Below are 26,612 nucleotides of genomic sequence, written 5' to 3' on the forward strand. Positions count from 1 at the left end.
GCAGGGAGCAACAGGTACAGCTGGACCTCCAGAGGTGGGTTTGTGGTTAAGTGAATACATCAACAAAAATGTAATATGTAAAATAAAAATGTCCTGGGTCTAAAAAAAAAAAAAAAAAATAAAAAATAACAATGGTCCCCTCGTCCCCCCTCCCCAAAACAAAAATAAATAAAATAAAATAAAATAAAATAAACCAAATTAAAATGAAATGAAATGAAATAAAATAAAATAAAATAATAAAATAAAATAAAATAAACCAAATTAAAATGAAATGAAATGAAATGAAATGAAATAAAATAAAATAAAATAACAAAATAAAATAAAATAAAATAAAATAAACCAAATTAAAATGAAATGAAATGAAATGAAATAAAATAAAATAAAATAAAATAACAAAATAAAATAAAATAAAATAAAATAAAATAAACCAAATTAAAATGAAATGAAATGAAATAAAATAAAATAAAATAAGATAAAATAAAATAAAATAATATAAACCGAAATGAAATGAAATGAAATGAAATGAAATGAAATGAAATGAAATGAAACAAAATAAAGTAAAATAAAATAAACCGAAATAAAATAAAATAAAATAAAATAAACCGAAATACAATAAAATGAAATGAAATGAAACAAAATAAAATTAAAAAACCGAAATAAAATAAAATAAAATAAAATAAAATAAAATAAAATAAAATAAAATACAAAAAAACCAACCGACACACCCAACCCCCCCCCCCCAGCCGTCTCGGACGTACGAGGCAGGGAGGGGCCCACGGCCCAGCCCCGCAGCTCCGCCGGACCGGGGCCGCGTTGCTGGCACCGCCCCCGCGCCGGGGCCGCTTCTCTCGGCCCGCCCGCCCGCGGCTGCGTGCGCGGGGAGCGGCAGTGCGGTGGGGGTGCTGGTACCGGCGGGATGTTCAGCTGGATGGGCAAGCAGGGCGGCGGCCGGGAACGCGGCGGTGCCGGCGACGTGGTCCAGACGGTGACCGGGGGGCTGCGGGATCTCTACATCCGCAAGCTGCTGCCGCTGGAGGAGCACTACCGCTTCCATGAGTTCCACTCGCCCGCCCTGGAGGAGGCCGACTTCGAGAACAAGCCCATGGTGCTGCTGGTGGGGCAGTACAGCACCGGCAAAACTACCTTCATCCGGTAAGGTGACCCCCGGTACTCCGCGATGCCTCCCCCCGGGGATCTGCCGCCGCGCCGGCCGCGCTCGGGGCCCGCCTCGTCCCGGTCCCCCCTCCCCTCTTACTGCTCGGTAAATCCTCCCTCGCCTCCTGACCCGGGCGTTTCTGCGGAGCGGTAAATCCGCCCTGCGCTCCGCACTCCGCGGCTCCTCACTCCTTTCCCTGGCCGCACCCCCGGGAACCTTGCGGCTTTCTCGGGAAAGGGGCCGTGGGGTGGGAGTCCTGGTGCCGGTCTCTCCCGAGCAGAAAAGGGACTCCCCCGAGTGCCTCCCGTGTGTGAGGGTGGGTGCCCCACCCGAGTCTGCTATGCGCTCTGTAGCGCTCCAGCCAACTTCCTTTTTAAGAATTTTATCTCGGTTTCTTGGTCTGCTGTGAATGTCTAACGTCCCTGCCTACTCCCTTTTAACTTTTTTCTGTTAATCTCTCGTTTATTTCAAAGGAAAAGCAGGTGCTTGGCGTTAAAATGGGACGACTTCATCAGCCACCACAGACCATTTAATCTTGTCTCCTCCTCTATCTTTCCCAAAAGTAGATTATTTAATAGATTGGATATGAAGATAAGACAGAAACCCTACAGCAGTTTGGGGCAAAAAAAACCACATGGTATCTGGAAAGTCCTTTTTTTTTTTCTGTCTCCAATGCTTTTGATGTAGTGTTCAAGGCCAGGTTGGATGGCCTTGAGCAACCCAACCTAGTGGTAGCTCTCCCTGTCCAAGGCAGGGGAGTGGAACTGGATGATCTTTAAGGTCTTTTCCAACCCTGGCCATTCTCTGATGCTAATTGCATTGAACAAGCAATGTCACTAATAAGGCAGCTTAACAATGTCACTGCTGTTGTAGTGTTTTCTGTCTTTTATGCCTGTCTTACTGCTGAGTTGGTGAGTAACCAGTGTTAGGAAGCTGATAGCAGCCTTCCATTACTTGAGGAGAACCTAGAGGAAAGCTACAAGGGCTTGTAGTGACAGAGAAAGGGTTAATGGTTTCAAATTGAAAGAGGGGAGATTTAGATTTGATGTTAGGGTTACTTTGGGTTTGGTTTTTTTACAATGAAGCAGGTGAGACACTGGAATGGGTGTCTTGTGCATGCCTCTTCCCTGGAAGTCGTCAAGACCAGGCTGGATGGGGCTTTGAGCAGCCTGGTCTGATGGGAGGTGTCCCTGCCCCTGCAAGGGGGTTGGAAGTAGGTTATCTTGAAGGGCCCTTCCAGCCCAAACCATTCTATGAACCTGTGAATATTTTGCTTACATTTGAGTGTGTTTGCCTCTTAGGAATAAGTTCAGGTATACAAAACTTTGTAGAAGACACTGGGAGCAAATCTGGATCAAATTGGACCTCTACTTATTATATCTGAAGTTCCTTTTAGTCCTTCCCTGAATTTTACAAATGCTTTTTGGTTCCAAAGGCTACAGACATGCTTGCCATAACCCTGTTCTCTTTTGACAGTGCAAAAGCCCTACCTCCCTTCTCCATTGAGGAGCTGTGTTTACTGTTACTCACCTGAGAGCTTTTCAGATGTTTACAGAGCTAAACATGTTTCTTTTCTGGTTTTACAGCTAGCTAATTGGAAGCTTAAAGCTGAACTTGTTCCTTTACTCATTATTCCTGAATTCCTGCAAGCACACAGTGGGTGATTTCAGGTTTTTCTGCCATGTCTTTTGCAGTGCTGATTCATTAAAAACTACATCTGCTTTCTTAGTCTGTATAAATTTCCAGAGAAGTGTTCTTACCTGATTTAAGGACAGGGGATTGTGAGGGCCTGGGTAATATGGAGACAAAATAGTCCCAAAAATGTATGTACCAGAATTTGTTCTACCTGTTTGCTGAGCTGCTGTGTCATCTGGGACTCAGAGGAAACTATCCCATCTTGTAAGAGTTTGCTTTGGATGAGAATGCACGTTCTTGATATATGGACATGCATCTTTTTTGTCCTTTACAGCTGTCTGTATATAACTGGATATGTCATATATACATATGACATATGTCAGCAGTCAGTGTTGCCTTTAGAAAGGCTTTGCAGTGCCTTTAGATGGATTTTTGGTACTGTTGCTTTGTGAGTAACTTATTATCACCTTAACCATAAAATACTGAACTGTAGGGTTGGCTGATACTCATGCAGTAAATGATAAAGAAGCATAATTTGTTACAGCTGTTTCCATGGGGCTTTAGCATTGGTCACTGGTGGGAGAAGATGCCCAGACAAATTTGCAGAGATAAGTTTCAAAGATGTCCTCTCATGCATTTTATTAAAATATCTGACTCAGTGGAGGAGGTGACTTCTACTGTGATGTGTCCTTCCCTTCACCCACTTAGCCCTTTCTCTTGTCCCCTTTTTAAGTAGAGTGCAGAGTGGTTTAATCCCTTACTGGGGAGACTGGAGAAGGCAGAAGTTGACCCTGAGTCAGTCAGGGAACAGCTGTTTCTGCTTCTAAAGGATCACAGTCTGACCTCACCCTTACGAACATTCATTACATCAATGTTTGCTATATAATAATAATTGGCATAATCAGCATGAGAAAAGACTCCATTCAAGATGGACTGCAGCTTAGACAATGGTGTCACAGTAACTGCTACTCAAAATTCAGTTTAGAGGAGGAAAAGAAAAGCAAGAATGAGAAGTGCTAGTATGCTGAAGTCAAGACTGAGAAGAAGACATAAAAATATTATAGTGTGCAGGTCAGCCACATACTAATTTTCTGTCTAGTAGGCTAACTTTCTCATAGAAAAATATGCTCTTTCTAGGTTTTTATAATTCCAGTTTTATTATAGATAGCTTTTTTTAGAAAGAGGTTGTACTGTGTTTATTTTTTCAGGCTAGCCTTTTAACAAGCAAATATTATTTTAAATCTTAATTAAAACTGCTTTTTGATCCACATTTCTCCATTTTGTAGTCAGGAAGGCACACTAGATGTACTTAAGTGTTTACTACTGGGTTTATGTGTCAACATCACAATCCATTTAGCTGTCAGACCTTCATTTGGGACTTGCTTTGATTTAGACATTATCGTGAGAACTTCACATTTTCATGCCTCTGACACATCCACCCAGTTCCTTCCACCGAGCCTTCATGGAAAACCCTCATCTAGCAATGACTGAAATGTCCCTGGGGAGTCAGATGTGCCAACAAACCCTCCCGGGTTTCCAGCAGCTCTTCTGGTCTTTCACTTAATGCTGTTTGTCCTCTTTGCACTTGGAACAAAGCAGTGAAACCTCCCAGTTTCGCTCTTTAAGGTGTAGCTTGGTGATAACTTGTTTTTAAAACTGACAATGCTGACAATTCAAACAAACCTATCCAGGTCCAAATGTTAGCACTTGTCTGGTTGTTTTGAATGGGGTGGCAGGGTGGGTGAGAGCCAACTTCTTATCTTGCATGTGAGCTGCTTGGCCTCTGCAGCTTCTGTACTTCTCTACATTTCTTTCTCCTGGCTGCTCCAGAGAAAGAAGTGGGGAAAGGGGTGACAGGAGAGGAGAACTGTTATGTATGGAAAGCTGGTCAGTGTGAGTTTATAGCTGATGACCTTTTTCTTTCCTTTTAACAATAAATTAAACTTCCAGTCTAATAATGCTTAACTTTTCTATTTTCAAAGTGTAAGAGACTGCCTGGTTTTTTTTATAGAACTTATCAAGATGAGTAAAACCAGAAGTAAATTCCTCATCTTGCCAAGCTGTGCTTTTACTTTGCTCAGAGGTATTTCTCAGAGGTTCAAGTGGTAAACTTCTTTCTATTTAGCTCAGTTTTGTGAAAGCACCATTTTTTATGTGTAATATCTGGGGTCTGTGAGTAGTGTGGCCAGAATGGGCAGCATCTATTCTGGGAGGAAGAGCTCTTCATGCTAGCTCTACACAAATGTTTTATTTGAGGTACTTGGAGCAGAAGTCTGACACTAAAGCAAGTAGCTGCTAGTTTTGTTATATTGAAAAAAGAAAGTATGGAGGATTTGGTGCAGGATGTAGTAGGAAGCTGAGCAGCCTTAGGAAAAGGAGGTTTGAGTTTGTCACCCCCCCATGGCACTGTGTCCCTGGCCAGTGCTGCTCTATCCAGCTCACCTGTGTTCTGGTGTTACTCTGGCTTAGCTCAGGCATTTAGACTTCAGATGATTATCAGTATCTGAAACTGTGAGTAATCTTTGCTCTCTGTGGAACTTTGTGAACCAGTTCCCCCCAGTCTGGCTATAGATCTTCCAGAGGAACATAGATAAATGCTTGTTGGCAAGGCAGAAGGGTTATGGCCCAGGTAAAAACAAAGGGAGAAGAGTCAACAGGATGTCTGTTGTTTGATCCAGACTGTCTTTGGGACGTTTGCTATATTTAAGCATTCTTCCTGTGAACCTTTCTGAACTCCCTCTCTGCTGAAAATTCATGAGAAGGGCACGCAGTTGGGGGTGCTAAAAATCCAGGTATTTTCCTGTGTTAATACAGGATACTGTGGAAATACATTAAAATCTTTTGAGTTTACAGATGACTGCTCATCGTTTTTGTGTGGCTAAGTGAAACTGATATTTTCATACTCAGAGGAAGTGTGATACAGCTTGTACAGGCAGTGCTCAAAAACTAGGGTTAATTTTAGTCTGTACTGGTTCTTGATGTGCAACTGGGAGCCACTCTTAATAGCAAATACCTGCCTTGCAAAGTGTTTCCTGTGTCTGTTCAATAGTTCTACCAGGCTCAGCACTGTGACTGTTGGGTGGATCTCATTATCTGGAAGGAGATCTTGCCTTCCTGGATTGTTATCCCTATAAAAGCCTGACTTTTAAAGCTGTATCCGTGACATTTAACTTGGGAGCTTGATTGCAGTTCAGTAGCACTGCATTCTTAGTCATTTCTGTAGGCAGCTTGTTTTTGTTATTTGAGTTGCAAGCTGAAAATGCAGATGTTGGAAGTCCCGAAAGATGCTCCACAGGGCAGACTCTTTCTGATTCAGTGTTACATGTGCAGCAGGCCATGAGATTAGATTTTTTTTTTTGTCATCTAGAACACCACCACTGTTGAATGTCCATAACAATGCCTGGCAGGTTCACAAGCTTGCAGGGGATAGCAGTAAGCAATTCAGATCCCATCATCCAGTTTTCTTTGACCTGGAATCTGGGCCTCCTCTTGTATGCATTCAATGCAGTACAATGTTTTTTACAGCTGCTCTGGGAGCTTCTTGTCCTATGTATTGCCAGCTTATGTATTTGCTGCCCCTCTGTGAATGACAGTCCATATCATAGAATCATAGAATTGGCTGGGTTGGAAGGGACCTCAGAGATCATCAAGTCCAACCCTTGATCCACTCCCGCTGCAGTTCCCAGCCCATGGCACTGAGTGCCACATCCAGGCTCTTTTGAAATATCTCCAGGGATGGAGAATCCACCCCTTCCCTGGGCAGCCCATTCCAATATATGCCAATATCAAGACAAGAACTTAGTTACAAGTCTTACACCCCCACTAATAGAAGTACAGTGAGGAAAAGCTGCATTGAGATGGTTTGAAGTACAACGTTATACTGTGGCAAGTTAAAAATCTTACTTTAGAAAAGCATAACTGATTTTTCAAAATTAATGCCATGGATAAGTCCAGCCTGGAAAATTAGTGTCTATGTGGTGGTCATGAGGGTGCAGGAACACTTCTGTGTTTCAGTTGTTGTGCTGTTTACTACAACCCTTCTAAATTCTGGATTTCCATGCATAAAGGGTTTAATTGCTGAATTATCACAGGACTTTTGCCTTCATTTTGTTACATGACCTCCATCATAGGAGGAGCAATCTCTTGCTCTGTATACTTGGTTGGGTTTTTTTTCATTTGAAGAAGGATTAGTTTTATTTTGCTGCTGCTGTGTACTGGGCACAGCTTATTCTACAAGCAGAGCAAATTTCTTTTAGCAAGTTCTGGCATGCCCGTTCTTGTGTTCCTACTGTCCTTTTTAGCATTGTCTTTTATTTTTTTTAATTGTTTCTTTGGAAGCAGAAAGCTATGGGAAAGCTCATGTGAATAACTGCTGTATGTTTTAAGCCTCCCAGATCATAGGTTGAGCTGATTGAAATTTGCTAAGACTGGTGGAAAAAAAATCTTTCAAATGTGCATTGTTTCTTTAGTTCCTTAAATTTGGCTTCTGCACTCTCAAATCAATATTTGCTTATGAAATTATAGCAGAACATGTATAGTGCTGTTGGATTAAGTGTCAGAACAAACCTATTATTCAACAGCCAATGTTCATCTAGAGGTGATCCAGGCTACTTAGTGCTGTTATTGGATGTGGGACCATCACCCTTGCCTGAAGAAGAATTCTTGTTTACATCTAGCTTTGATTATGTAAAAAGTTCAATAGGAGTTGATAAAAATTGTGTGGGTTTTGTTTCTTCAAGAACTCAAGGGTGACAGGGAACCCATCAAATTAATTAATAAGTACGAGATGACTTGGGTTGATTGGAGAATTTTAATGTTCTTTCAATGTCACATTACAGCATAATTGAAAAAAAAATTGTCTTAGTCTTGAGATGAACATTTTCAAGATGGTGCTGTTGTGAATGAGGACAGTAGCACTCATAGTTTAAATTTAAGCAGGGTTCTCTGCTTCTGTTTCTGAAGAGTGGCAGTTGTCATAGTGTAAGCTAAAGGCTTGCTTTGTAGACTTGGGGCTTCCATGGCTTCTCACTTGCCATCCAGGCATGCAAACAAGCTTTTTCTTTAAATACATCCACCAGTTCTATCAAGTTTAAGCATTTAGATACACTTCCTTCATTTGAGACCTTGCTGTCTGGAAGGTCAAGTCTTGGTGTATCAGAGTTGGTCCACTAAGGATGTGCCATCTGCATCTCTGAGTGGCCTGATCAGAGGGTGATGGGAGAGGTGGTTTCTGTGCAAGATGCAAGATGGTTTCTGTTGGTACAGCACTGCCTGATTTGATGCCTCTTGGAAGCAGGTTACAGTTAGACCTCAAATTCTGCAGGTCTGACTTAGTTCAGAACTTTCAAGTGAATTACAGGTGTTTTGCCATAGTTCCCAGTCATTCATTCTGTTGCTTTGTGTATTCTCCATCTCTAGGTACCTGCTTGAACAAGACTTCCCAGGGATGCGGATTGGTCCAGAGCCTACCACGGATTCTTTTATTGCTGTGATGTATGGGGATTCAGAAGGAAACATTCCTGGGAATGCCCTGGTTGTTGATCCTAAGAAGCCATTCCGCAAGCTCAGCCGCTTTGGAAATGCTTTCCTGAACAGGTAAGATCTCTTTGCTTGCTGTCTTTATATTTTTATGTTTAAATTTCTACTTAATACCATCCTCAGGTGTCACTGTTTTTTTATGAAGTTTCTTCTGCTGTATTTTTTTGGAGCAGCAGGGGAAAAAATTCAAGTACAAACAAGAGTGGTGGCAGTTCAGGTGAATTAAAATAAACCAGTACCAGGTAGGGTAGCAGTAGTGCAGATATATGGAGTTGTCTGAACTAAAAATCATTGTTAAAACCAGTTCACAGAGAATTGCTGAAGTGCTTTACCAGCATTTGTAATGTTCACAAGGCAATAAGCCAGCTGGAACTTGGGAGCACAAACTCTCCTGGTCAGGAAAAATTGATAGATTAGCACTGTGGTTAAAAACCACTATCCAAAAATAAAAATAAAAATAAAATAAAATAAAAGAGAGAGAGAGAGAAAAAAATATTCCCTTTTGATGCTGTCTTGTTCCTTTCCACTTGTCTCACTTGTCTTGGTGTAAGTCTTTAAAATTGTGAATTGCTTGTAAAAGGGCCTACAGCAATAAGTGGGTTGAATAAATATTCAGGTTGTTAAGTGTTTAATTTTGACCAGCTCATCCTCAAGCAGCCAAAGGGTGATAGTGTTGGCTTCTGGATGGTTTCTGTGTATTTGCAAAAGGGGGAAGTGTTGTTTAGGGGCTGTGACTATTGGCGCCAGTCAGTTTAAGTAGCAGGCTAAATATTTCCAGTTAAAAGTTATTAATAACTTTGTTCTCCTTGTGCGAGCAATCACCTTGTTTTCTTCCTGTACTTGATTGTAGCTTGACATAGAGGCCTGGCTTTTCAAGCCAATTAATCTAAATTGGTTTTCTTGTAACAATAAACTTTCCTGTTTGGCTGATAAACACTGGCATATGTGTTAAAAGTTCGCTATGTACAGGCTTATCTCTTGCTGTGCTCATTCACAGAAAAAAGCTCATAACTAATACTTAGCTTGACTCTCACTGCTGGGAGATAAGAAAGAGTATGTGCTGTGGGAAGCTGCACTCAGGTCCCACTTTAAATGATAGTTTCAGGATCCCAGACCCCTTTTGGGGAGATTATTGGCCAAGTCCTGCCTATAATCATATTTTCCTTTGCCTTCCCTCATTTGACGTGCTTACATTCCTTTATATCCAGTGTTACATTTTCACTCCTGTCTTAATAGTGTTCTGTCCATTGCCTATGCCTTCCTCCACTTTTTTTTTTTATTATTATTATTTCCCAGTCCCAGTGTTTTGCTCTCTGGAAGAATTTAGGCTGTGGACATTTTGTCTGCAAAGTGCCTTTTTAATCTAAGTGGAACATGTAAAGGAAACAGTGACTGAGGTAATGGAGAAACTAAACCCAAACAAGAACACAGAAGCACAATCAACCCTTGTACTTACTTTTTAGCTGTGTTAATTTATTTATATCACCTTGCCTCTTTTTTCCATGACCTCTTCTTACTCTCATCTGACTGCTTGTGTTTGTAACACTGCTGATTGTAGAAAATTTTCTCATCTCTCCTGAGTTCTTTTAGGGAAATTTGGGGGGAAAGGGGATGGGGAGAGAACACAGTGTGTCCATGGATGCTGGTTAAATTAAGTGAGGAGGGAATATTGCAGTATACCAGAGGATCACAGAAATAGGTGGGTGCTGCTGAGAGGAAGGACATGGTCCTGCTCTATGCTCATGGATGTCTGAACAAAAAAAGGTGTATAAATTCTTACTAGACTCTTTGACTCAGCCAAAGTTAATGTAAAAAACCAAAAGAATAAAATCAACTGAGATAATGATAACATGATCATTTGGTTTCGTTTTGTTGATTTCATTTTGCTTGTTGATTTCATTTTTGCTGACAGTGTAATCAGTGTAATGTGGTTTTGCAAGAATAGTCTAATACTGCTGTGTTTCTTTAAAAAAAAAGTTTTAGAATAATATGAAAAACATGACATTATCAAAGGTTGTGTCATAAGCATCACAGACACCGTATCAGACAACTATTTCTGCAGGCCTTTTTTTTTTTTTTTTTTTTTTTTTTTTTGTCTTTTGTCATTTATATAGATAGTATGTAGTTTACCTTTTTCTGATGGAGCCCTGAAAATCACACTTCATACAAATCATGTAACAAATAAAGGTTCATGTTGAACCTTTTCCAGTTCAGGAACCAAGTTTCAGTGTTGAAAAGAGATGCTCAAATAAAACTAGAATTATAGTTTTGTTATATTCTAAAAACTACAACCAGCTAATTCCAAATTTATCCTTCTATTTCATGTCTTTTCTTATAAATTTCCTATTTCCTCTGCCACTAATGCTGTGAATACTGCAGTGTTTCTACATTTCTGAGGACTGTGGCTCTCTGTTCTTTTGCACAACCTTTTTCAGCTTTCCCAGTTTGCATGATGCTTAAATCAAAACACTGCCACCTTGTTCAGCTGAAATAAGGGTTCCTGTCCTGCTGTAATACAGATGTAGAAGCATCTTGGTGATACTAAACAAGTGCTGGGCTTTCTAAGGTTGAAGTAAAGTGATATGAAAAAGCATATATGAAAATTCAGACTTCATACTTCTGAACTTATGAAAGCTACTTCAAGTTGTTTGTATTAGTGACGTTTCTTTTTTAATGGTTGAGATGGTTAAATGTATTTTCTTTCTGCTTGTGAGCATCTGCTATATTTCCACAAAATGTGGAACTTTGTGTCTCCTTTAGGTTTTGGAAAGTTCAAAAAATATTATTTTATTCATTAGTACCTCACTGCTCTTTCAAAAATAGGTAATTAGCCTTAGGGAAAGGAGTTGCTTCACATAAGCAATGTTTCCTACATCTGATGAGCCATTGAAAAAAAATAGCAAAAAGGGTAGTGCTGTTTACCTACCCTAAGGTTTTATCAGGCCAAGATGGCAGCTGTTTCCTTATTCCCTCTTGGTTTTGGGAAGAGGCATAGCTGGTGTTGCTCATTCTATTGGACTCAAGAAAGGATGCTGGTTGCCTTTGTTGCAGACTCACTACTACAAGGTAGCAGTTTTTTCTTTGAATTCTTTTGAACAGTCTGCATCATTATCTGCCCAATTGATACGTTTTACGTTTTGTATCTTGATTACCTGAATTCTCCCTCAGTCCCATTACCTTTGGTCTTAAGTTTGACCCAGGCACAGTTAAAAAGGGGTTAAACTCTGGGCAGGCATCTTGGAGCTGCTCCAGGCTGCCTCTGGGCAACCTCACTGGAGGAAGGTGGGTGACATGGTGTGCTTTCAGCTGCTAAGAAGATTAAACTCTTACTCAAATCTCTTCAAGGCAGTTGATGATAAGGGGAAGTGATGTTCCTCAGTCGTGATCTATCCCAGAAGCATCAGAGTGGCTTGGATTTACCAGACACCTGCCTGATGCTCTGCCTGATGCTGAGAGACCTGGTGAACTGTTGGTTTTTCATAGTGGCACCACTGAGTTTGTCCCCCATTGCAGAAGCAGGAGGTTACACAGCATGCTGTGTGTCTCTTGAACTCTTAGTTCTGTCAGTGTGAAAGCTTGAGCTGGGTTTGTGGGAGAAACACCATTGTTTTCAGTCCTCTACAGCTCCACATAAGGAGAGTGGGGATGAGTTAGGGATGGGGACTCTGCAAACGCTGCCTGAGAAGATGAGGGGATGGCTTGGAATATAAACATACCATCAGTATGGCTTTCTCCCCTTTTCTTTTGAATCTCTTTGAATTTGAGCAAAAGTTTGAACAATTATTTCCTGTGTATGCTGAATTTAGTCTTAGCAAAACGTTTGCTTTATGGAGCCCTTTTAATGTTGTGCATGTGGCCTATGTTTTCAGCTCTTGCAAAATTTGGAATTTCATCAGCACTTAGACATATGTTTTTACAAGGATTTCCTGTATTCTTGTTATGAGCAGCTTTCTGTTGATGTTTTGTTTTCTTCAATATGCATGTTTGCTAAACATAGGGGTTCATTAGGACTTCAGAAAGCTCTTCTTTCATAGCTCAGCTGAGTCTTTCTAAAAGCAGATACATAAAGGAGAGCTCTCAAGGGACAGTCTACATATGAGCTAGAGTTATTGTTAATGTTTGCTTTTGGTTTTTCTCCTTTTTCCTGCAGATTCATGTGTTCTCAGTTACCTAACCAGGTGCTGAAGAGCATCAGTATCATTGACAGCCCTGGCATTCTCTCTGGAGAGAAGCAGCGCATCAGCAGAGGTGAGGTGGAGGCCTTGAAAATTACTGAGCAGCCTAATTAATATTGTTGTATTGGACAAGTTGTCATTCTAATCTTTTGGGGGCCTGTTTAAATAGTACTGAGTGCTGGTCTGTCCTAAACTTTCTTATTGTAAGGTCTATTAACCCGTGGTTTATGGCTGGATGTAGGATTTGGAATGTTTAAAAAACAACTTGTGGGGTTCCAAAATATATATTCCAAAATATATATTCCAAAATATATATTCCAAAATATATATTCCAAAATATATATTCCAAAATATATATTCCAAAATATATATTCCAAAATATATATTCCAAAATATATATTCCAAAATAGTGGGGTCACTGCTGTGGCTGCAAGTGGCTTTAGTTGAATGGTCTGTTGACTATTTAGTGCTTTGGCACTCCTGGGAAAGTTTTATTTCCATCATTTTAATTGCTTTTCACTAAGTAATAATCAGATACTTTATATATACTACTGAAGATCATGAATAAAGAGACATTTCTTAATAGCTGTAGCTGTTAAAGGTGATGGTTTCAAAATTGAGGGGATTATAAATAAGGTGCTTTTATTGTAGGAACAGCTGCTGCTGTTGCTTCTTAAGGTTGCTCAGTCATACCATAATAAGCTAAGGTAGCATGAGTCTGCAAAAAGCTAAACCCTTTTTCAAAAATGCTGTTTAAGAAATTCATCTGTCTTTGAGAAACTCTTAAAGCAATCCCCTATAATTTAAATAACTTTCTTCCTTCTTCCCTTCAGCTGCATTTAAGTGCATGTCAGAAATTTCTGTGGAGCTCTAAATGGTAGTGGTCCAGTGCATGGCTCATACTGCCCTCTGTTTTCAGACCTTTGATTAAGAAAGAGAAATTTATGTATTTCATGTGTAAGGGAGGCAAAATGAATCAGTTCTTTAACATCACACATGGGATTTTCTGAGAAAATCCTGCAGTGATCACAATACAGCACTGCACCTGTAGTTCTTGCCTTTACATTGGAATGACAGAGTAAGAGACTGACTTCTGTAATCTAAACTATGCTTACTTAGTGAATTAGTTAACTGAATGTTTCTGGATTCTTTGTTCAGTGACAGGGTTGGTTTTGTCCTCTTTAATGCTTCTACAGTTGTGTAGACCACTTGTTGTGGGGAGAGACCTGTACATGAGACATTGGTGAACCAGTAGAAATTAAAAGCATGAGTGCTGTACATCTGTGGAAGCAGAGGCTTAAATGTTATGAAATCAAATGAGTAAAACAAATGTTGGCACTTTTATTTCTAGGCAGAAACAACCAAGTGATCTTTAATCCTGAAAAATCTTCTCATAATATCCAGGAAGATTTTTAAGTCTCGGTTTACACAGTGAGTGATAAAATCAAAGATGGTCTTAAATCTCCTACTTCTGCCTCTCCATTGTGGATTCCAGCTCCACCAAGAAAAATTAGGCTTATGTTTCTCCCTCTACTTCTTAAGTCATGGGAAAGTGATGCTTGGCAGCATTCAAGTATCTGTTGGCCACTTTCATGAAAGTATGGAAGTGAACATGAAATAGGCAGAAAACCAGAGCAATGTTTTAGTATGCCACTGAAAAAGGGAGCAATTCTGTGACAAAATTCAGTTCTAGGAGGGATTGCTGTGAAAGTCCCAGGCTTCATGTGTGGTACAGTTGTGTTTCACTGGTTAAGTTTCACTGGTAGTCCTGCTATCTCCAATTGCAGTCGTGTGACTCTTGTTCTTTATTATTCAGAACCTGTATCTTGATGATTTATCAATTTTATGGCCTCATTGCCCTGCCCTAGGACATTGTTGGTAGTGTGCAGGGATAACCTCAAACACTTACCTGTTTCACAAGCTTTAACTTGACTACTTTGCATTTCATGATTTCTTTTTCAATGTGTTAAGGGTTGTCTTGAATGCATAACTTGGCATAGTTCTTTTCCCACAAGTGTGGTTCTTCTGTATACTCTTTAGCTTTAACCTCTGTGGTTGTACCATAAATAAGGCTCCAGGTACATAAAGAAGCTTTAGAGCACAGTTCTTGCAGGGCAACTGCTGCCAAGGTTTTAGGATTCATATATTTAAGCACCAGTTTACATGAAGTGCATACAAGTCACTGTATGGACCTCTTGCATACACTTATTGCATGCTTTTATGATAAGGCAATATTGCTGTGTCTGAAATACTTCATGGTTAGTTTCATTGCCTGTTATATGATTTTTAGTCTGCTCATGCAGTTTCCATGCAGGAAGGCCTGTCTGACCAGCTGCTTGAAGGAGTAGAACTGACTTCAATATATTTATGCATATTTAAGGCTAATTGAGCATGTTTTGAAGTCTGAGTTGCTCGGCCTGCTTTCTAAATCTCTGTGTGCAAATGTAAGCAGGATTCTTCTACAAGATGTTTTAATGCTTAAATGTGTGTCTGTCAGAGGTTCTGTTTGTACATCTTCAGACCAACAAAAGGTTTTTTTTTCCTGCAAAATGTGTGGTGTTATCCCTGAAAATCTCTGCTTCTCACTGGAAAAGGTTGCAGCTGGTGTGATCCAGTAGGGACACTGCCATTTCCTTCCTCTGTGAAGGTGTTCACAGACTTAAACATAGGAATGCTCTTCTGTGCTTCCCAGGAAACCTCTGTATAGAGAGTGGTTCTTCAGAATTTCTTTTCTGATAATTTCACAGTTTTGTATTTCAGGATTTTACAGCTCAGCAAATATTTTAAGCTTTTGGTGTTTCTGTTTCTTAAACTTTTCTTTTTAGAATCATAGAATGTCAGGTTGGAAGAGACCTCAAGGATCATCTGGTCCAACCTTTCCAATGCTTTAGTTTGTATGAGATGTCTCATCATCCTGTTGAGCTGAGACTTAAAACTTTCCAAAATGGGGGAATCCACCACTTGCCCTTGGAGACCATTCCAGTGTTTGACTGTCATATTTTTCATATGATAATTATTTCATTTTTGACATCAGTCTTGCTTATTTTCTAAGTAACGTATGCAAGATGATATTTTTCTTAATTCAGTAATGGAATACAACATTTAATAATACCTGAAAATCATTCTAAGATGCTTTCTGTTCTGCACATTATTGGTATCTGTTCATATCTGAGTTTTTAAATTACCTTTCTAGAAGCTTAGCTTGGTTGTGACATCAGTGAGCAGCAACTTTTCTCTTTGGTGATATTTTAATGTATTTGATAGGACAATAACTTCACAAGACTTCAGTGTAAAACCTTTGCTCTTTTCTGTTCAGGTTTTTTTCCATCTTCCTGTGAGCAAATGTTTAGATATTTACCTATGAATGGACATAACAGCTGTGTACCCATAGAATTTGACAGGTATCATTAGGGGTACAGTGAAGTCTTCTGAGACCAACAAAGGAATCAAATGTTAACTTTCCATTTTAAAATGAAGGAAAAATAGTAAAGGAACTATGTAAAAATACAGGATAAGCACTGTTTCCCAGTACGTTTCATTTAGAACTCTGGAAAGTGTCCAGGCTGTGGATGAAAGGAGCTGATGACTGCTTTTTGAAGGGTCAAAAATATACACAGAATGTGCCCTTTCAAGCTGTCTCAACACACCTTTCCAGCTCCTGTTGTGAAGGATGATGTGCCAGAAGCTTCCTGCCTATCAGTTCAGGGTGGCAGGAGGAGAATAGGCAGACAAGTGTCACCACTGTCCCCTGTCAAACTGTCCCATCCCTGTGCTGCTTCTAAAGGATTGCTGGTGATGTGCCCAAAGACCATGTCAGACAGAAACATGTGTATGGTTTGCATGATTTGGAAGGAACAAAGGGTGTAGGGAGAGGAGGAAGGAGAAGCAACATCTGGCAGGGTGTGGGGAGGAACTTCTTTTAGAAAGGGGGAAGGGTTGGTTCATGGGTGAGTGACATGAAGGCAAGGGTTTCAAAAATGGGGAAAGAACACAGAGGAAACTGAGGATATTAGCTAGCTTGCCTTTTTAGAGTTGAAGTGACTTAAATACAGGCTATTTTCTTGGTTCAGTCTGGCTTGTAGATTAATTTAAGGTGAAGTATATAGTTGCAGATTTGTCTCAGGCTTTCTCATGCAGTGAGACACTCAGCATTCCCTGCAGGATAAATCCACCAAAAGGAGTGCAATAAGAGTGTTATCCAGGATTAAGAAAGGTTTTCATTAACATAACAGAAAGCTTCCACCCTGGATAGCAAAAAGTGCATCTTTCCATTTTAAAGACTGTGAAGTTTAGCTGCTCACCTGGGGCAAAGCAGATAGGGCAGGGGGGGAAGGACTCTTCTTGTCCACATCCAAATTGTGTGTTGTAGCCTTGGTGGTGTGGTACTTGGCAATAGCAGATGGGACTGTCCCAGCACCCTGCCCACCCCTGATTCACCTGCTGGGTGGGTACTGTTCTCTGAGCTAGAGGTCTTCCTTGTTGCAGCATTCCCCTGACAGGTGCCAGTACTGCCAGCCCCAGGGTGGAAGAACTGGACCCTCAGCATGTCTGTGCTTGCAGAGGATGAGTCAAGCCTTCCTGGTTGTTCTATGGATTGCAAAAGCTTTGGGAGATGGTAGTAGGGCAAGTCAGAAGTTATTTACCTTGGGTTCACAAGGGAAAGCCTACTGTTTATTTAAATTTTTTTTGCTGACTGGCACAGAAAATTAACCCACTCTCATACTGCATGGTTGCACAGCTGAATCTTTGAGATATGGCTGCTAGGGTGTCATGCCTGGGCCTGGTGCTTTGCCCTGTGCTAATGAGAGCTCATGATCATTCTGTTCATCAGTGTTTCCAGGGCTGGGCACCATGTCTCTCCAGCTTTTTCATCTCTTCCATGTTATTTCATTTTCTTCTCCTCTGTGGTCTCTGCTCAGCCTGTTACTGATGCCCAGCAGTTGTGCCTCTGTTGGAGGTTCCAGCTCATTCCCTCCCTGAAGCTTGGATGAGCTCAGGAGTTCTGCAGTGCTGCTGCTGGATGGTGGCTTTCCTCTGTCCCTTAGGACGAGGGTGATTTGTGACTTTCCACTATGTATTTGGAAGTAAACGTTGTAGGTGAGACATAGATCCTGAGGCTGCATTTAATTGCTGATATCAATCATTGGGAATAAACCTTTGAAGAAACAGCAGCACGGGGCTAAGGATCAACACCAAAGTTTTTTAGTAAAATTTTCCAAACAGGTCAGTATGGACTTAGTACTGCTCAACTTTGAAAGCTCTAATCTACACACATGTACTATATGTGACAGTATCATAAAGGTGGTGTGTCTCAGTATGGAAATATTTAACCATATATCTGTGGTTCAAATATACTCCAAAGTGTGTCCACTGAGTCTGTATATGAAATAGATTTTCTTCTAATTACAAATTTTCATTAAAGTTAGTAGATTTTTTATAGGGCCTTATCTTTTTCAATGAGCATTCTTTTCTCTCTCAAAGCAAATACTTCATTAATACTTATTTAGTCAGCCTTGTAAGTCACCCTTTTACATATCCATTGTGAAAAACCTGATAGTATTTAACTTACTTCATTTTGCATGTTTTCTTCTACATGAGTGAAATCAGCCCAGATTATTGCACTGCTCAGGCTTGTGCACTATTGCAACTATGTTGTAACCTGCAAGTGACATAAAAGAGCTCACTTCTCCCTTTCCAGCTAAATTTTTACACAGATAAATAATTCATACTGTTTTATATTAGATTGTTAGTATACAGTAAGTAGAGTTCTCTCCTTGCAGCTTTCCCCTTGCACCCAACTTTCATCTCGTGTTCCTTCAGGAAGTGGTCCCAGGAAAGAAAACATGGAAACACCACAGCAATATTATCTGGAAGGGGGCTGGATTTTGCATGCCTTCCAAAGTAATCTTTTTAATGGGAAAGGTTATCTTGGCTTTTTTTGTGTAGTCAGTTAATGAGTCTGACCTGCAGCCTTTTGGATTCTAATGAAACCTTTTTAACATCGTGCTCTCTGCTTTGAGTTTGATTTGTCTGTGCTGGAATTTGTAGTGAAATTTAATGATCTCTTCTTTTGGAGGGGGTAGAGGGCAGGGAAGACTGGTAACTGGGGTCTTTTTCTTGCTGTTAACTGGAATTGCTGGATTTCATTTCATCTGCTATTAGTAAGTGTTGAGATTTGAGAGTTCTTTTCTGTGTTACCAAACATGCATAAGTATGATTTATGACAAATCTGGAGTTCACTATTTGTTTCCTATTACTTTGACATACGTCTGCTTTTCTTGATGTTGGTGCTCATCAGGTTCTACTGGAAATCAAAAAAAGTGCATTTGCATTTGGGTTCCTTGTTAAAAGACCAGTAGCTTGAATGCATAATGAATTATGTCTTAACTGAAGCAACATTATTTGAAGTAAAACTAAGCAACCTGACAGTATCTCCACAGTTTATTTATACTGTTTAAAAGATGCTAGGCAGAATGAGGAGTGGTGAAGAGCCTTTTGCAACTGGTGCTGGTGCATGAAGTGTTTGGATAACTGGCTCATATATGAGTTGTCTTAAGTGGGTTTTCTTTGCTGGGGGACAGGAGATTTAAAGGCTTAACTTGAACAGCTGAGAAATGACCAAAGACCCTGGTGAACTCACTTGTGGTAAATGGGCTGGGAGCAAAACTGTTGATTTTGTTTGGGTTACTTTACGTCAGTCCTTTCATTTTGACTGCTCCCTCTTTTAGTTGATGCTTGCTTCTGAGAGGAAATGGAGGAGTGGGATGTCAGCTCCCAGCTCATACCTTGCTGTTTCTTATTGAAACAAGATGAGTCACATCCACAGCAGCCCAAATGCCACATCATTAGTGGTGACTCTGTGGATTAAATGTGTCACTTCTGAGTAAGGAGTTCCTGACTTGATGTGGGGGTTAGATACCAGCTGTAGTCATAAAGACATTCAGGCCTGTGCTACGAACAGTCTTTCCTTTAAAACATCTAAAAGTTTGAGATAATCAGAAAAGGTCAGCTCTCATGTTCTGTAACCTGTCCCCAAAGCTGTCAGCAATGCAGGTGCCTTACTTGTAAGTTGGATCTCTGAGTCTGCTGTGGCAGAAATAACAGCCAAGTGTTGGCATTTCAAGGAGAGATGAGTTTGGAAATGTTTTCTAAATCCAAGTATTTTCAGTTGCTGACTACTGCTGGAGTGCTGCACCTGTGTGGTTTTTCTTGTTAATAGAGATACAGGTAGTGCTACCAAAGAGGGAAGGGTTGACAGTGGTGAAGGGAAGATGTGACAAGAGCCCCAGAGACCTGCTGGGACCTGGAGCCAGGACTTGTGAGAAGGAACAAACATGGGAGTGACAGTAACTCACAAAAGAGAGTGATATAAGAGAGATGGATGGCAAGGTTGAGGGAAGGGCAGGGATAAAAAAGAAAAGTGGTAATAGTGAGACTGGCCTAAGAAAATGTAGGATACAGTTGTCCTGACCTCATTTTCCACAGTCTTCTCTAGGTGGTCCATCCCCTTTTTTCCCCCAGCCAGATGCTATAATCCCCTTGTTCTGTATCCCCAGCCCTCCCATTTTCTGAGGCTTCCTTTTTCTGAATGGCAGGACTGTAACAGTGTGTTCTTCCTTCAGGCTACGACTTCTGCCAAGTTCTCCAGTGGTTTGCTGAGAGAGTCGACCGCATCATCCTCCTTTTTGATGCCCACAAGCTGGACATATCAGATGAGTTTTCAGAGGCTATCAAGTCATTCCGGGGCCAGGACGACAAGATTCGGGTGGTGCTTAATAAAGCTGACCAAGTGGACACACAGCAGCTGATGAGGGTCTATGGGGCACTCATGTGGTCTCTGGGAAAGGTGATCAACACTCCAGAGGTGCTGCGGGTCTACATTGGCTCCTTCTGGGCCCATCCTCTCCGAAACACAGAGAATCGAAGACTCTTTGAAGCTGAAGCACAGGATCTTTTCCAGGATATCCAGAGCCTCCCCCAGAAGGCTGCTGTGCGGAAGCTCAATGATCTCATTAAGAGGGCAAGGCTTGCAAAGGTAAGAAAAGACTAAAAATCTCACTTTAATGAGTAAGCAGTCTCTTCTGTCTCTTTCAGTTTGGCCTTTCACACCCATCCCAATCCTCCTCTACTGGATTTTCAGCAAATGGGTTGAATCGTCAGTTTTTCATGGAAGACCCATCCTCTCAGGATAGAGAAACAAGTAGGACTTGTACTGGAAAGTATCCCTGACTTGAGAAGGGATTTGATGCTTTTTAGGCAATTAAAGCTGTTGTTTGCTTCTTAGGGGAGTGTGGGGTGGGTTATTTGGTTTTTTATGCTGTGCAGTGGCATATTTGTTTTTGGAGATAAACCACTTTATTTAAAAATTTTAAAATTTAAAAAAGATTTAAAAATTAAAATCTAAAAATTTAAAAAAATTATTTTAAACCACTTTGTATAAACTACACTTATATGTAGACAACACTGAAAAAAAAAACCAAAAAGGGGGGGGCAAAAAAATTGTAACCAAAACTATTCACATGCAACCTTCCATATGCTTTTTTGCATTTCAGTGTCTTAATGCATACTGTCCATCAGCTACTGTGGAAAAACAGTGCTTTGATTAAATGTGCTTATGTTATACTCTGGAATACAAGATTGATGGAAATCTCAGTCTTGGTGGAGCACAGACACTGATGAATTGGAGAAGTGCTTGTGCATTAATCTTCATAGTTAAAAGCACTATCAAGTTTGTTGTTTTTTAGCTCGGAGCAAAAAAACCAACCTGGTGATTTCGGAATTAGAATTTGTCATTAGGAGAAGTGGAAAAGAAGGAAAATTAACCTCAGAAATATTTTGGGAGAGAGCTGGTGCTACCACGTGGAAATTCTAATTTCCTGTGTAGTTACCAAGCAGAATATGAGTTGAGTTAATGCAGTTGTCTTTGAACACATCTTAACATGGACTTCTAAGCAAAACCAAAGAGGATTTGCCCTTACACTGATGTAAACATAATTGGGTGGAGATCTGTACCTCTTCCTATGTTAGCTTAATTAACTCTGGATATAATGATGCAGTTAAAGTTTTTTGAGGCCTGAGCTTTAGGGTACCCTGTAGCAGCTGCTTTTTTGAAAATTCCCTTTAGAATCAGGTTCCTGATGATGTGTTATAAAGTTGCTATATGATCTCAGTCTGTTTTGTGGAAATTGTTGGGGCAGCTTTTTGCTATCATTTGTTACAATTGGTTTGGAAGTGGGAAAATGTCAGATGGATTGTCTTGAATTGTTTCTCTGTAATGTAAAATAAAAATGGATAAAGATTGAGAAAAAACACAGTGCTCATAGGGCTTGCTAATTAGGCAGCTGTGGAAGGGGAGTAAACTTTATCTTCTGGAAAGCAGCACTGGAATCTTTCTGACACTCAATTTTTTTACAGCATTGGTATCTTTTTCTCTTTTTCTTTGGCTTTATTTCTGTGTCATGCTGTTCTTAATCTCATCTAAAACATACAGAGTAACCAAAAATAAAAGGAAACCGTTAGCTTGCCGTCAAAATTGGGCATTAGGCTTTTTTTTTTTTTTTTTTCCTTTGGAGTCCTGTGACTCACTATCCCATTTTGAAGATGGTAACTGCTGTTCTTATCTGCAAGAAACACATGGACATACTGGCAGACTTTAGACCACTTAGCATAGACATGTGAAACTGTTAGTGCTTGTGTACTATAAACATGCTTTTCCGGATTTGCTAGAAGTTTTATTTTAAACATGCAATCCATTAAAATGCATGGACACTGAGAGATGAGGAAGTGATGGTGTGTGAAAGCTGTGACCTTACGATGTGTAGATAAAACCTGATTGTACCATTTTTCTTGAAAAATAGAGAACTTCTTTTCCAGTTTCCACTAAGCCTTTAAAATAAGTAAGGAAAAGAATGGGAGAGTACTTCCTTTGTACAGAATACTGTAAGGCACATTCCATCCAGGGATCAGTGTTGGGCCCAGTTCTGTTTAATATCTTTATTGATGATTTAGATGAGGGGATTGAGTCCATCACCAGCAAATTTGCAGATGACACTAAGCTGGGGGGGAGTGTGGATCAGCTGGAAGGCAGGAGGGCTCTGCAGAGGGACCTGGACAGACTGGAGAGTTGGGCTGATTCCAACGGGATGAGGTTCAACACAACAACCCCATGGGGAGCTCCAGGCTGGGCACAGAGTGGCAGAAAGGGACCTGGGAGTCTGCCAGGAAGCTGACCAGGAGCCAGCAGTGTGCCCAGGTGGCCAAGAAGGCCACCAGCATCCTGGAATCCTATCAGGAATAGCATGGCCAGAAGGAGGGAGGTGATCGTCCCCCCCTGTACTCAGCACTGGTGAGTTCTCACCTCAAATATTGTGTTCAGTCCTGGGCCACCTCAGTGCAAGAAGGACATTGAGGTGCTGGGACAAGAACAAGTCATCCCAACTGGAACTGGGAATGTTTAGTGTGAAGAAGAGGAGGCTGAGGGGAGACCTCATGGCCCTCTACAACGACCTGAAAGGAGGTTGTAGGGAGGTGGGTGTTGGCCTCTTCCAAGTGAATAATAAGAGGACCAGAGGAAGTGGCCTGAAGTTGCAAGAGGGGAGGTTTAGATTAGATACTAGGAAGAATTTATTTACTGGAACAGCCTGCCCAGGACGTGGTTGAGTCACCATTGCTGGAGGTATTTAAGAAATGTTTAGATATGGCACCTCAGGGTATGCTCGAGTGGCTGAGATTGTAGGGGAGTTGTTTTGTGGGGCTTTTTGTGATTTTTTTTTTTTTTTTTTGTGTGTGTATATGTGTTGGACTTGGTGATCTGAGAGCTCCTTTCCAATCATGATTGTTCTGTGATTCTATTAGTAATACTATTAAGTATTATACTTACACCACATCTAGGTAATAACATTTTTATATTAATGCTTTTTTGTGATAGTCTACCTCCCCCCACGTAGTGAAAATTTCAGATTTTCACTACTCAGTGGTTTGATAGACATTCTTGTTTTTTTAATGTGCTTTTTTTTGTTTTGTGTTGTTTGTTTTTTTCCACCTATGTGAAAATTGTAACTAACAGTTGGGAACAACTGCATCCTTTTTAATGAAGAAGGGACCCGAGTTCTTTTAAGATTTATCCTGGTGTGGAGGTCATTTGACTTCAGTGATCCTGGCTGGGTCAGAACTGAGGAAAACTGTTTGATTCTATCAATTTGTGATAGATTTGCATTGCTTATAAAAGAAGGCTGCCCTTGCACTTCCCTCTTGTATGCAGAACCAGTATTAGTGTCCACACAATGAGCTGGGCTTTGGTTAAGAAGTGTAACCACCATTTCTGTCCTGGGACAGATCACTCACAGTACCTTTTGGTGGTGGGAGAGTGGTGAAGAGATGACTGGTTCAGGGTAAGGGTAGAAGGAAGGTGTGTGGGCAGGTTGGATGTTTTGATAGCAGAGCTGGATTATCTTGATCACGGCAGATGGAAAAAAGTTCTGCAAGTATCAATGTGCTTGAGGACTTGTCATCCTAGAGTCTTTCCTCAGAGACTGGGAAGGTTCTACTTTTCTCTCTGACACTTCCCAAGGCAGCCACGAGGCCATGCTGTTCTTACAGAACACCAACTGCTCTGTCATCACCTGAAATACAGAGTGTAGGTATGCACTGAGAGTAGATAGGTAGGAATGCAGTATGACATGAACATGAGCCAGCAGTGTGCCCAGGTGGCCAAGAAGGCCAATGGCATCCTGGGCTGGCTCAGGAACAGCGTGGCCAGCAGGTCCAGGGAAGGGATTCTGCCCCTGTGCTCAGCCCTGGGGAGGCCACAGCTTGAGTCCTGTGTCCAGTTCTGGGCCCCTCAGCTCAGGAAGGAGATTGAGGTGCTGGAGCAGGTCCAAAGGAGGGCAACGAGGCTGGTGAGGGGATCCAGCACAAGTCCTGTGAGGAAGGGCTGAGGGAGCTGGGGGTGTTGAGGCTGGAGAAGAGGAGGCTCAGGGGAGACCTCATCACTCTCTCCAACTCCCTGAAAGGAGGTTGGAGCCAGGGGGGGGTTGGGCTCTTTTCCCAGGCAACTCTCAGCAAGACAAGAGGGCACAAGAGGTCTCAAGTTGTGCCAGGGGAGGTTTAGGTTGGACATTAGAAAGAATTTCTTTAGGGAGAGGGTGATCAGACATTGGAATGGGCTGCCCAGGGAAGGGGTGGATTCTCCATCCCTGGAGATATTTCAAAAGAGCCTGGATGTGGCACTGAGTGCCATGGGCTGGGAACTGCAGCGGGAGTGGATCAAGGGTTGGACTTGATGATCTCTGAGGTCCCTTCCAACCCAGCCAATTCTATGATTCCATGACCATGATTAGATAGCCCTGCCACGTGGCATACCTGGATTACTTGAGGCATTATCCCATTGCTTTCCTCAACAACTGGAGAGGCAAATTGAGTTACAAACCACTGCTACAGGTGGACAACTATGGCTGGTGTTCTGTGTATGGTCCACGTGTGTAGTGTCAGGACATAGTTTTTAGGTCTTGCTTTTTCTCTCTCTGTTGGTACTGATAGGATACTGTGCCATGTCCCTAGACTGCAAGTGTACATCTGTATTTCTTTTAAATATTTTTTTCTCTGCCCCTCAAAGGAATGCTGAAAACAGCAGAAGCACTTGATAGCTGCTCATGTCAACATGAAGTTCCAGGAGCAGTTTGATAATATCTTATCCTTGAGCTGACTTATGCAAACATATTGTTTTTGTTTCTTTTTATGACCTGAGTGAAGAGCTCTAATGTTAAATGTAGATAAGCTGTAGCATTGATTTCAGTTTTGCTTCTTTTTAGGTTCATGCTTATATCATCAGCTATCTCAAAAAAGAAATGCCCTCTGTATTTGGAAAAGAGAATAAGAAGAAGGAACTGATCAACAAATTACCAGAGATCTACATCGAGCTGCAAAGGGAATACCATATCTCAGCAGGTGACTTCCCTGAAGTCAAGAAAATGCAGGTAAGGTGGCATTACAGTTTCAGTGAAATAATACTAACTTCAGAACAGGATTACAAAATTGGAAAAGGAAGGACAGAGTATTGCAACGTTACCATTTTGGGTCTTCAGCAATTAGAACAGCAGAAGGGACTGTTAATCATGTGTCTCTTACAGAGTTAGCATCACTTGAGATCAGTGCAGAAAAAATGGTAACTTGCTTAGTGTGCATCCACTGATACAGAACTATAGAAATTGCTGCAAATAACCAGACCTTCTGTCTTTTAGTCAGTGTCTTTTGCTTATTGACAGATAGTACTAAAGGTTTGGTGCAAATAAAATGGCAGTGGACACTTGTGTGTTAAACTGATTCCTGTTTTGTGTCCTAAATATGGATATTTTTATTGTTTTTATAATGCTATCAGGTTAATATATACTTAGCCACACACTATTCATTTTCACCCTACTCTGTTTTTGCTCTTATTGTTACTGTTTGCTGATAAGTAATAAAGACAGCGTGCTGCCTGTCTCTTCTGAAGATGGTGCTTCTCAGTTTTTTCCTGTCCTTTTGAACTTGTATTCTATGAAGAGAGATAGAAATTCTCAATTTATACTCTTATTAATTTAAAAATACCTTTTGTCTCTTGTTTCTCTTCTGAACTTTATGTAGTCTTACTATCAACTTTCTGTCACTTTCTCATCTTTTTATTTCTGCCCTCTGGTTTGAGGTGAGTTGTTCAGAGTATCCTAGGGAAGAGCAGCTGATATTGTGTTAGCAGTACTTTTCAATTTATTCCTCAAGCCTCAATTTGCAACTTTTGGATCTCAGATCATAGGCTTCTTAAATGGCCTTTGAATTAGAAGGTAATAATAAATTGAATTAGAAGTTTAATCATAGAGTGATAACGGGCTGAGTACCCTGTCTGTAGGGATGCACAAGTTTCTTTTATGAACTAAAATATTTAACTTGGAAAACAATTATTGGCATGAGACAGTAAATTTCAGATGAAGCACAAGATCTGTTTAATCTAGGTTTTCCCAGGAAGGATTGTTGTAAGGATTTCATGAGTTAGCCTTTAAAAAAGAGGTTTGTGTGGAAGAATCTGACTCTCTTCCTTTGCCACTTTCGGTGCTGATGCAAAATGAGAGAATGGTTAC

At 40.8% G+C, this 26,612-nt stretch overlaps 1 protein-coding gene across 1 annotated transcript in view; it reads left to right on the plus strand.

The window, feature by feature from the left end:
- Positions 1-765: 765 nt before the first annotated feature.
- The window catches only part of EHD4 (EH domain containing 4), a 31,475-nt gene continuing 5,628 nt past the window's right edge, over positions 766-26,612 (plus strand). Inside the window, exons 1-5 of the mRNA XM_071744680.1 lie at positions 766-1,152; positions 8,210-8,386; positions 12,480-12,577; positions 20,127-20,539; positions 25,314-25,478. Of these exons, the coding sequence (XP_071600781.1) occupies positions 917-1,152; positions 8,210-8,386; positions 12,480-12,577; positions 20,127-20,539; positions 25,314-25,478 (1,089 nt within the window). The 5' untranslated portion in view covers positions 766-916. The remainder of the gene's footprint in view (positions 1,153-8,209; positions 8,387-12,479; positions 12,578-20,126; positions 20,540-25,313; positions 25,479-26,612) is intronic.

The sequence above is a fragment of the Heliangelus exortis genome, chromosome 5, assembly GCF_036169615.1.
Source record: "Heliangelus exortis chromosome 5, bHelExo1.hap1, whole genome shotgun sequence".
Taxonomy (NCBI): Eukaryota; Metazoa; Chordata; class Aves; order Apodiformes; family Trochilidae; genus Heliangelus; species Heliangelus exortis.